Source organism: Melospiza georgiana, chromosome 10 (assembly GCF_028018845.1).
Source record: "Melospiza georgiana isolate bMelGeo1 chromosome 10, bMelGeo1.pri, whole genome shotgun sequence".
Taxonomy (NCBI): Eukaryota; Metazoa; Chordata; class Aves; order Passeriformes; family Passerellidae; genus Melospiza; species Melospiza georgiana.
This window is the reverse complement of record NC_080439.1, coordinates 7,113,111-7,125,514: the sequence shown is the minus strand read 5'-3', so window position 1 is coordinate 7,125,514 and position 12,404 is coordinate 7,113,111. Positions and strand designations below refer to the sequence as shown.

The window sequence follows — 12,404 nt, the reverse complement described above, 5'->3', positions numbered from 1 at the left end:
GCTAATGTAAAGGTTCGCTGGGATAAAACATCCCAGCAACATTCACAAACACCCAGACACAAAAAATTTTAAAAAATTAAGAAAATTTAATGATCAAATGGGCTATATACATTGATGGCACATGACTTCATTCTGTTATCCCTTTTCTATAGCTGGAACTGAAGTTTGATAGAAGAATATCAACAGTCAATAGTACCCCAGGGACAAGGAAAACCAAGCCCAGCTGTTGTTAAAGTGCATATGTGATGTGAGCACAGCTAACTACACCCAGGGGTATCAAGGGATTTCAGCCCATCAGACAGAATGTTGTACAGGAACACCTCAAATTAAGAGCACAGGAAACTTGTATTTTAAATAACTGATATTTTATGTAAGATATTCTTCCATCTCTTTCCACCATATGATCTTTTAGAATTCTTTGACATTCTGAAATGCAGAAAAAATTCTGCCTTTCTCTCACTTTGTGTGTGTTTCCTCACAAGATACTAAGTTAAAAGTTGACACAACTACACTCATCCAAGTAGTGTATTCTCAGGTACTTCACTGTTTCTTCTGCTTACTTCCTTTTTCCCTCTCAAACTCAGCTATCTGATTAAAAATGTTAACTAAGTTCTGGGGCAGGTTTCTTTTAACACCACTTTCTGCTTCTTCTGTACCATTTAATGACACTTCTTCATCTGGTTCCTTTGTTTTATCAGTCTCTTCATAACTTATTTTTCTATTCTTAGACTCACTTTCATTTTTATGCTGCCTGTCACTATCATAACCTTTGTCACCTTCATGTGAGCAGCTGCTAGAATATGACCTGTACTTCCCCCCTGACCTGCCATAATAGTCAGACCCTGGGGACATGTAATACCTGTCTTGACCTGAGCCATGTCTCTTAAACTGCTCCCTTCTCCACTCTCCATCCCTTTCAAATCTCCTGTGATAATGCATCCTGGGTTTATAATCTGATTTATGATACGAACCTGAAGGACCCCTCCAACTGGAGAAAAATCTCTCTGGTTTACTGTATTTTTCAGTTTTGCTATGACTTGGCTGACTTCTGGAGCTACTGTAAGAATCTCTTGAATCTTCAGACCTACCTCCAAAAGTGTCTTCATCATCACCTGAAGTCCTCGAAAAAGAACAGGGTCTGTCTCTCTCTTTTCCCTCCATTTTTGGGCACGCTACGCTGTCCTGCCTTTCCAGCAGCTTTTCCACTTCAAAACTTTGGTTAAGAAAGGAAGCAGAGGTATCAGCTGGAGGGGAATACCACTCCTCTTTCCTATTCTGATCTTTGTAATGGGAAGAAGCTCTAGATGAGCTTTTTTTGGAGCTGCGAGCAGACTCTGATCTATGCCGACGCTTTTTCCTACATTTCTTGTGAACAGAGGAAGAGGAGGAGGAAGAAGCTGATACATCTGATGATGAATCGCTTGATGAGGAGGAGGAGGAGGATGAAGAAGAAGAGGAGGAGGAGGACGTTGATACTTTCCTTTTCTTCTTCAACCTAAAAAAAATAATTAATCTGTGAGATAACCTTCAGTGTCAGGCAAAAACTACACATAGAAAGCAAATCTGCATACCCCAGCTTGAACTGTGAGGTGGGAACAGAAACTGAGCCTGACATGACAATTTTAAATAATTTCTTCATCAACAAATTAAATCCACTGAACATTTTGTTATAAAAGACCTCTTCCCAATTTCACGTGGCATTATGCTTTGCAAATATGTTACATTGCAAAGTATTCCTTAAACAAATTCTCCACACACATCTCCATTAAAGGTTCTGTGCACTAAAGGACACTATCCACAGAAACATTCTGAGGGAAAAGCAGCTTACCCAGGGAGAAGTTCTCCCCAGCCTGCTGTTTGCTGAGATGGATTGCTCACAGTCTCATCTGCACTCACTGCCACATAACCAGCACACTGAATGGAACAGTTACCTCTTTTCTTCTTTTAAGAGCTTACGCAATTTTTCTGCACTTGTTTCTATTTTCTTTGCTTTCTGTTTCTCTTCTTTGGCAGCTTGTTTCTCCCTCATTTCCAAAGATTTCTTTTTTGAACCCAAGCATCATAAAAAAGATTACATTAGTAGTGTTAACACAGGTATTAACCCCCATTCAACCCCATCCAAATGTATACACCAGGAATGTTTTACCAGGATTCCCAGACCAAAAATGAATATTGTTCAGGAATTTGGTATTGGCCATTGTGACAGGTTTATATTTAAGGACCATATTGCAGTTTTTATTCCATTAAAAATATATTTGACCAGTCATTGCAGTGGTACCCATGATCCAGCACACCAGGAAGCATAGAGCCCAAAAGTTATAGATAGAATATGCAAAAATATTTTTTACCAACATGTAGAAAAATATGGACAAAACCCCCCAACAACCAAAAGAGAGAGAAGAGTTTGAGGGAAAGTGTCATCATTATTGTAGTTTACAAGAGGAACACGGCAGAACCCAGTTGGAGATGAATTCAAGTTGGCCATGTTTGAATACAAACCGTGAGGTAACAATTTCACAGAGCAGTTTGATGCAGAGTTTACGTAAGAAATCAAGTTCCAGGGGTTGGGTGGTGATGAGCAGCACCAGACGCAGGCACAGCAACAGCAGTTCCATTCAGAGGGAAATGCATTGGAGAAAAACACATAATCAGAATTACAGGAAAACACACTGCAGTTATTTCAGCCATTCTACACAGGGGACAGTATCAGACTTATGTACTAAGTTACAGGTAAATGCAGGAGGGCATCTAAGTAGATAAATAATTCTTAAACTACTTAAGTCCATAAGAGATCAGACTTCTGTCACTTACAGCCCTACAGAGTCACTCTGTTCAGGTTGAGCAGGAAGTCTGATTTATAGTTTTCAAAGCTCAGCAACTGTCTTAACAGCTACAATAAAGGAAGCCCTTCACTGCAGCCAAGGCCATGCATAGCAACAAATAACAGCTGTCATATTCTTTATCTGCCGCATCAGTGACCACAGGAGAATGTCTAAGGAGTAACATTTATCTTCTACTTGCTGAGAATATTCTTCATCATTTAACTGACACCTCTTTCTAAAGCAGCCAAATGCAGGTACTGCTCAAATTACACCTCTTTATCTCTGGTGTAGCTCAGTTTTATCAGATTGTCCTATCTCCTCTTCCCCCTTGTTTCCACACATCCTGTCAGCATTATGGCTCCACCAACTGAAGAACTGCTGACTAAGGCCATCGACCCCAGCCTGTGTACATCCTCACATGCAGAAGCACAGAACAACACAAGCCTGTTCCTCAGTGCTCTATTTTACTCTTTGACCCACTCTGGAAGACAACACAAGCAAAGGAGGAAATAAAAGGGAAAAGATGACAACTCAGATTAGCACAGAGACCCAGCAGGCTCACCTGGGAAACATGCTGCGTGCAAGGGAAGAGAGAAAAAACCCACCAGACAACAGAGGAGAAAGCTGAGATATTCAAACTGTCTGCCCACCCACCCTCCACCTCCTGCTGTTTTCCTTTAAATTACCTTTTAATTTCCCCTCATGTGAGCTCCCTGTGCCTCAGCTTTGCCAGGTGTTACTGTCTCTAACTACCCGCGGACCAAGTGTCTGGCCAGACTTTAGTAACAATGTTTATTTGGTTTGTGGAAATGTTTTACAATTTCAATATTTGTATTCAGAGAACATTTTAAATCAACCTCATTAATCACCCTGTGTGATGGGATATTCTTATCCCTGCTTTGCTCTTTCCCTGTCTCCACTGTCTGGCCTTTCTTTACTATCCCAAAACAGTGGGGTCACCAAGAGGTACCTTTCTTCTGGTAGGTACAGCCATAATGCTCACTAGAAAACATTTACTGTGGAGTAGGGAAGCAGGGAATAAGACAAACCATCAATTTAACCCCTCCTTGTTCAAAGGACTTAATAGGATTTTTGATGTTCATTTATTGCCACTGAGAGCACCGTATGAAAAGAAAGTAAAGAATCACCTGCATGTGCTTACGGAGCTTTGTTAAGGCCTCTTCTGCTTCCTGAAAAGTCTCATCCAAGCTCAAGGCTTTTTTATAATAAGTCTCAGCATTTAGCAGTTTCTCTTCCTCTTCCAACCTAAAATTCAAGTGATAATTCATATACAGTGAGGACACAGATTTTGACAGCTATTTCTTATTATAGGGCTTTCTTATTTACAAGTATTTCTTATTATCACTCTGACACTATCACTGCATCCCTCTCAGACCCCCTCTACCATCTCAGCTCACCTCACTAACAACACAATACAGTATTTCTGACCTTATCATCTCCTAATTCTGACCTGTAACACTATTCTTTGAAGTACAAATTCCAGTTTTAAAAATACTCTTCTTATAACAGGGCTTAAAAGAAACCTATTCCCTGAATATTCAAAACTAAAATTTTGCATTCGAGTGGGTCACCAATATTTCATCAGAGTAACAGAATGTAATTTTGTTACAAAACTTTTTTTTAAAAAATAACCAAACAATCCTCAACCTTCTGGAATATATTCAACCAATTCAGAGGACTTTATGCTAGCCTGGTATCCTACCCGTGAAAGGGTATCAAGGATTTAAAAGGATATCGAGGATTAAACTCAAATATTTTGCCAGGATTTTAACTGGGACAGAGGACAAAGTGTAAACCAATTACACAAGGACAGATATTTCCAAGGACTTTTATTTTTCTTTAAACACATAGCCAGGAAGGAAAGATGTCATTTTGTGTCCTCACTAGAATGGTATTTAAAAAAATATTATGAGAAAACTTGTTAACAACCAACCAAACTCATAACCCCAACACTTACTGCCCGCCTCTTTCCACAAGGGTCTGACACAGATATTTCCTTGCATTTCTATGGGTAGGACAATTTTCTAAAGCAACTTCAAAATCCCCAATGGCTTTGTTCAGACTTCCTTTGGTTGCATACCTAGAACAACAAAGTTGCATATGAAACAGTGATGCTTCTCTTTCACAAATGGGGATAAAAGTGAAACAAGCAGACTTACAGAGCTCCACGTGCTACCAAAGCTTCAACATTTTGGGGATCAATTTCCAGAGCCTTGTTGTACTCATTCATGGCTTCCACGTGGCGCCCAACCTTAAAATAATCCACCCCAGCCTTTACACTGGAGAAAAAACAGAAAACAGTAGGTACAATTAGTCTATGCAGATTGTTCTGTTACTTGCAAATTATGATTCCAAACAAGTGACAGGTTAAAACCTCACCTTGTTATTGTGTACTTTACACTGGAATTTCAGTTAGCTGATACTGACCTAATTCCACAAAAATGTATTGTCTTTAATCCAATATCTTAAGGCATTCAAGAGCATTTCTGCAGACAGTGCTATTATATTACACTGTTTTTTATTTATGGAATTATTGTTTAAGAAATTTTCTGCACAAAACTATGTGTGACCTACCATCATTAACCTTGAACAGGCTTAATTATATCCAAAGCTAAAAATCCCCATTAGAGCAATGGCACAAGGTGGCATGGGCAGATGGTACATGCTCAAACCAGCTCACCTCACACAAATATCCTCAGGCTTTACATTTCATATTCCCTGAACATTTCTTGCACATTTTCCAAGAGATTAACTTATTAGAAGAGAATTTATATAAATTGATTTAAAACAATTCATTACAGATTTTTCTTAAAAATTAAAATAAAATTTAATTTAACATTATATGCAATCTTTTCTGCAATTAACATTGCAAGTGCACAGCACAGTGTAAAAGCAAAAGTAAATATCCAGGGCTGCTGCTCCATTAAACTTTCCAAAGACAGCAAGTGCACTTGTTACACCTACAGTCTGAGACTTAAATGACTTGACAAGTATGAGGTCATTCAACACTCAATTATAAACCAGAAGATTGTGTGCTTGCTGTTATCACAAATCTTGCTCTCAGCTCCAGAATGGGTCAGGATATTAAAAGTATTCTAAGAACAACTCCCTTAAACCTGACACACATTCTGGAATTGAATCTCAGGACTTTTATCTGTCATACTCCCACTTGGCAGACAGATTTATTTTCAATAAGATCCTGGTTACATTGCCATACTGCAGTGGAAAAAACTGTTTCAATGTGTGTTTTCTTTGCAGAAATATAATCTGCAACCCAAACTAACAACAAGCTTTGAAAAGAAATATCACGTACCATTTCAAAGCCCAAGATGCAGACTGCTTTTTCCTCAATGCAGGGGCAAAATCTTCTTCACTGAAATTTTTACTTCAAGGAACAAACAAATAAAAACATCAAACTGGCTGTCTGAGTCCACAAAGTTAAGCTTACAGTATGCAGTAGAGTTGAAATAAGCTAAAATATTATTTGTCCATGCCTTGCTGTTCTCCCTCACTCAGGTCTGTTCTTTCATATTTTTGAAACCAGTTTTCCCCAAACCATTCTAGAAGTGCTGAACTGAACCAGTACAACTGCAGTACATTTAATAAAAACAAAGTCCACACCTGAGCCTAATATACATAGGGGTCACAGCATCCATCATTGCATATATTTGACTCTTATTTTACAAAAGGGGTCAAATCTATTAGTAAAATAAACAAGAAGACATTAAAACCTAAACAGCCCACATTTCAATCCACAGATGCTGACAGCAGCTACACAATAAATTCTGTAAGTATCTGATATCAAACATTGTGTGTGGTAAGGTGTCTTGCTTATTCAGAGCAATAGGATTTCAAATGCAAATTTCTTACTCTAGAGGAGTTTGCTCTTAAATATTTAAGGATGTGTACGCTGCAGTCATGCAAGTCAAACTGTAAAAGGTTTAAGTGGTCTAGGACTCCCACTCACAAGTCTAATTCAATGGATTAGAATAATCTCCACAGAGCTACAGGAGAGGAACAATGCAAAAATCACTTACATTTGAAGACTTCTCAGCAAAGACGGTGGATTTGACTCACTTAGTCCCAGTTTTTCTGCTAAATATTCAACTAATGATGGATTAGCAAATCCTGGGGAACGATGCAAAACCTCTTCAAATGTCTCTCCTGTGTTGGCAACTTCCAGGCTTTGCCTTCAAAACAGCACCAATGCACACAAATGAGACCTCAGGCTCTGTGCCCTATTTCATCACTTATGTTTAGAATAAAAATGCCCACATGATACCTGTATTACTGCTCACAAACTGCTCTCTTCTGCAGGCACATATCTTCCTGCTATTTACTGACCCTTGTGTCCTTTACCCCAAACGAGCCTCAGAAAACTATTTGGGCACCCATCCCCTATTGCCAGGACATAAAAAAATATCACAGACAGCTGTGTCCCCATCTTCTAGGGGGAATTTTAAAATGCTAAGAATTAACATTCCAGTCTCCCAAGGCTTTGGGGTTTTTGTATTCATTTGTTAACACAGTCCAAAAGCAACAAATATCCCACCCTGTCTTTTAGTTTCCTTATATTTTTGGAAAGAAGCTAAAAAGGCAACCACACCTACATATCCAGACACAAGTATGCTAAAGAGAGGGACAACAAGGAGGATGTGACCAGCCCATTAAATCAGAAAGCCCACTGAGGAGTTTAAGGGACAGCCAGCCTGTCAGAGATGCTCTTCAGACACCCTGACTGCACCCAGCAAGTGCAGCCAAACAGCACATCCTTACTTATAATGCAGTGGGAAGTCATCAGAGGTGATCACACCCAGCTTTGTGCTGGAAAGCTTGGGTGGAAGGGCTGAGCTGTAAAGTGACACTGCCAGCTTCTTGTGGTAGCGGTCAACGTCCTTGAGCGCAGCTGCAGAGATAATTCAGGGAGGGATAAATTCACAGAAATGGCTCAAACCCCAGGCAAACCCATTCCTGACAGCTTCTGCAGCCACTCACCTCGGATAAGGTCTCCAGTTTGATAATACGACAGAGGATCTCCATGGTTGCTTTGAGGAGGCACATCCCTCACAGGACACAGGGCCTGCAACAGAACAGAGAAGGAATGTCATAAACGAAGACATAGGGTTGGGGTTCTTTTTCTCCCCAAGAGCATACCAAAAAAGATTACTTTAAGCTTAATGCACATCAGAACTGCAATTCTTAAAATGCAGCTTGGCTCAAGTAAAAACTCATGCATCCACAAATGATGGACTTTTCAACGCAATATGTGGGTCACTGCTGTGAAAGACATGTTCACTGGCTGAGCAAAGTATCACAAACTGCCCACAAAATCAGGCACTACCCATCATCCCAAAGCTGTTTCACCTTCACACATTCCACTCCACTAAGAGATACAAGAGGCAACAAATAAATGTCAAAAATGAACTATTGACCAAAGCTGTATCTTACAGTGATTTCCAAATCTGCAATTTCCCGTATGACACCACTTCCCAGACAAATCAACACCATGAAAAAGCCAAATTCACGGATAGATGTAATCCTCCCAATGACGATATCGCCCCGCTCGATGTCACGGAAGAACAGCTCTCTCCTCTCCTCCCTGGGCACCTCCAGGAACCTCTCCAGGGGCGGCATGACAGCGTAACACTCTGCAACAGGGCACAGCCAGTTACAATCGGCCAAGCTGCACCCCGACATCACAAAACATTTAACGACAGCAAAACACGTGAAAATACGATTTCCTGGGCTAACAGGAAGCTCACGCATAGCCTATAAAAATCAACAGGGGAAATTTTAAGCCTCTTTTTAAAGATAGGGCAAATTGAAGTGCTGTCCTTACAGTGTGACCGCCCCCAACTCACACACCCTCATTCTCCTCGATGCTGTCCTCGATCGGCCCGTTGGGTTTCCACGAGTGCGCGAACAGCAGATCCGCCTTCTTGGCGATGAAGCGCTTTATCTCGGTGTCGATGCTCGCCCTCTCTTTCCTGGGGGAAGGAGAACGCGGTGAGTCGCGCCCCGCGGCCCCTCACGGCCCGCCCGGCCGCTGCCCCGGCGCCCCTCACCAGGCGGCCGGCGGGGCCCCGCGAGGCGGCTCCGGGGCGGCCCCGGGCGGCGGCAGCAGCCCGCGGAAGTCGGGATTGTCGTGCTGCTCGGCGCGGAGCAGCGACAGCAGTGCCGGGCCGTGGTAGTTCAGCGCCTGCCGGAGCAGCTCCCGATCCATCCCGGCGCCAACGCCGCCGCCGCCGCCTCGCCCGGAACGGGAACCGCCGCACGGGCAACGGCGACGGGGCGGGACCGGGCGGCCGCAGCGCCCCCGGCGGGCGGGAGGACCGCGCTGAGCAGCGGCGGCGCTGCCCGCCCTGCTGGCGGACCCGTTTCTAGTTTATAAACAGACAAGAATGAAAGAGAGAACAGTAAAAAACACACGGCGCAAATTACACAGATTTTCCCCACGGGAATCCTGCCCGGTTCGGCAGCGGCGGCCGGTGTAGGCAGCGCCCGACTCGGTGCTGCCGGGAGGGGGCGCTGCGCCCCCGCCGGCCCCGGCCCGGAGCGCCCAGAGCGGGTGACACTGGCGGTGTCATATATCCGAACCGGCGGTGTCACATATCCGAACCGGCGGTGTCACATATCCGAACCGGCGGTGTCACGGCCCGAACCGGGGGTGTCGCGGCACCGCCGCGTTCTCTGGGCGCTGCCGGGAGCGCGTTCGCTTCCTCGGGAGCGGCTCTGGAGCTGCACGGGCGGGTCTCGGTCGGGGCTCGGCCGGCGCTGCCGTGTCGGCCCCGAGTTACGGCTGTGGAGCGCAGTGAAAGCCAACGGAGCTGGGGAAGGGGCTGGGGCGCAGTGCGGTGAGGAGCTGCTGAGGGAGCTGCTGAGGGATCTGGGAGAGCTCCGCTGGAGGAAAGGAGGCTCGGGGGGGACATAGTCACTCTGCAGGTCCCTGACAGGAGGGTGCAGCCCGGCGCGGTCAGGCTCTGCTCCCCGGGAACCAGCCACAGGACAAGGGGGAACGGCCTCAAACTACTCCAGGGGAGGTGTAGGTTGGACACTTGGCAGAACTTATTAATTCAAAGGGTGATGAGACATCGGAACGAGCTGTCCAGGGAGGTGCTGGAGGCGCCATTCCTGATTGGACGTGGCACTTGGATCCATGGTCTAATTGACAGGCTGGTGTTGGGCCACAGGTTGGACTCGATAATCTCAGAAATCCTTTCCAGCCCAGTTGGTTCCATGATTCTGTGACTAAAGGAGAGAGCGTGAGCCAGCACAGCAGTGCAGGGCTGAGGCTCAGCTCCACAGTGTTCCTAATCCCCGTTCCTTGCGCTGTCCCTGGCCAGGGTCCCCTGGCACAGCCTACAGGTGACACATCCTGGCTTTACTGAAAAAGGGAAATACGGGCGATTCCCTTGTCCTGGCTTTACTGAAACAGGGAATACGAGTGATTCCCTCATTCTGGCTCTCCTGAAACAGGGAATACGAGCAATTTCTTCGGCAGAAGGTGATGGGCTGAGGGCACAGCCAAGCTGCTGCTGCGGGCCTGGCGCCAGGGCAGCCGCCCTGCTCCCCAGAGCTAACTTTGGATGCTAAAAAGACACTTCACTCAGGAGGCTCTTCATGGTAATCACCTCTCCAGCTAATGGAGAAAGGTGCTTAAAACCAGCTGGAAATAATCCAAGCCTATTAGAAGGATCGCAGTTTTTCGGCTCCCAAGAATAATTTGTCCCTGGCATCGCGTTTAATAATTAATTTTAAAAGGGGAGGTGGGTGTGGGAGAAAACCCACTGCAAACAGCATAATGTCACTTTTTCCCTCAGTACAGGGCTGGAGAAAAAATAGCAATCTGGCTGTCAGCAGACCAGGGACACGGACTCCTCTAGGAAGCAGCATGACTGAGAGGGCAAGGATCATATCAAAGACTCTGGTCTCAGAAGCTCACTTCAAAGCCAGTAGGGATATCACTGGTGTAGCAGACTTGGGGAAGACACTGGAAGGGCAAATTTATATTTTAGTTTCATTTCACGTCCCCCTGTTTTAATATAAAGGAAGATAAAGGAGGCACAACACTTACTATGTACCAAACAGCTGCCAAGATTTTGATTTAGAGTCTTCCTGATCTGTGAGACCAGGTGTGCTCTTAGATTGCTGGTTACCATGGTGGGGAAACACCATTAACACCAGATGGAAATTTCTAGATATTAAGAGTGATTAGACACAGGTTGACATGGAATATGCACCTGCATGGATGCAGTGCAAACAGGAGCCTTTCCTGGATGAGTTTCATGGCAAGAGCAGTGTCCTGAGCAGGGTGGCACAACTGCAAATAGTGGCAGTTTTATTTGAGGCAATGGTATTTTGAGTAAGAGTTAATTGGTGTTGCTTAGCAAATACAAGAGCTAAAAAAAAGTTGAAGCATGAACTCTGCTTGTGTAAGCGTTTCCCCAGCCTCATATGCAGATACACACACACACACACAGTGTACAAGAAATTAGGCATTATGAGTAGACTTCCAGTGTGTTACAACTTCTGGACTTAAAACAGGAGCCAAAAATCGCTGTGAAAGCACACCCACCTACAACAGCAGATTCTTCTTACAGACATTTTCTTTGTTGTATAAAATCAATTGCATTTCAGGAAATTCAGTAATTTATAGCACATTAATACACAGAAGGTAGATTAGTTGCCCCTAAACACGACGGCTAACTTCATTTTCAAAGTAATCCATTCTTTATCTGGGCCAAAAACATCCCAAAATTATCTTAATCAAGCAAACTAAATTACCCCAAATAATTCCAGCTTCAGAAACAGCTTTGCCAGAGCAGAGTATATGCTTGAACTTGTAATTTTTGTTCCTATTTTCCAGGTTATAGGAATGAACTGAGAAGTAATGTAAGACTGTATGTTGTTCCATCTCATCCAGAGCACACAGAAGCTTTTGCATCCTTTTCTCTCATAGGATACTTCCTGGAGCTTCACTCTGATTTTAAAAACCTCTCTCCATCTTTTCAGTGGTGGAAGTTTTCTGCTTTTCTTTTCATTCTTTGCTTGCTTTGCTTCAGCTGGCCAATAGGAAATGCTTTTGATAAAAGAGAATAGCAGCCACCACAGTTCAGACAGGAATAATGATAAATGGGAGATTTGGAATAAAGCCAGGGCTATGCACACTGCTCAGGAGATGCCAGGCCTGAGGATGGGGCATGCTCCATATGCTGTTAATCCTCTGTTCCGCTGATTTAGGAACTGCCTGCATGAGTAGTGCCTGATCCCATCTGCTGAGTAAACACAGGGTGGGCAGGAGATCCTGCAGGAGAAAGCAATGCAAGTCAACATCTCACCCTGCTGGAGGAGGAACACTCCGGATACTTTGAAACCAGACGTGTCTGAGCACGCTTGGTGTAGATTTCTGACAGCTCAGGTCGGTGCATGCTGAAAGGCAGCTCACAAAATCCATCCTGCAGCCCTTAGCTCCCACAGTAAAAAGATGATGAATTTACACCTCAATGGCTTTGGACCCAGGGTCAAACTCACAGTGATATTGCCCCTGAACAACCCCAAACA

The 12,404-nt window shown here is 44.1% G+C and overlaps 1 protein-coding gene across 1 annotated transcript; it reads right to left on the bottom strand.

The window, feature by feature from the left end:
* Window positions 1–4: 4 nt before the first annotated feature.
* TTC14 (tetratricopeptide repeat domain 14) lies at window positions 5–9,079 on the bottom strand. Its single transcript, XM_058030826.1, has 12 exons — window positions 8,909–9,079; window positions 8,709–8,830; window positions 8,292–8,491; window positions 7,839–7,923; window positions 7,620–7,749; window positions 6,881–7,033; window positions 6,157–6,228; window positions 5,003–5,122; window positions 4,801–4,923; window positions 3,971–4,088; window positions 1,932–2,041; window positions 5–1,495 (listed from the first exon to the last, which is right to left on the bottom strand). Exons 1-12 carry the CDS (start codon window positions 9,064–9,066, stop codon window positions 541–543), a joined length of 2,346 nt encoding a protein of 781 aa, XP_057886809.1. The 5' UTR covers window positions 9,067–9,079; the 3' UTR covers window positions 5–540.
* Between the last annotated feature and the right edge of the window lie 3,325 nt (window positions 9,080–12,404).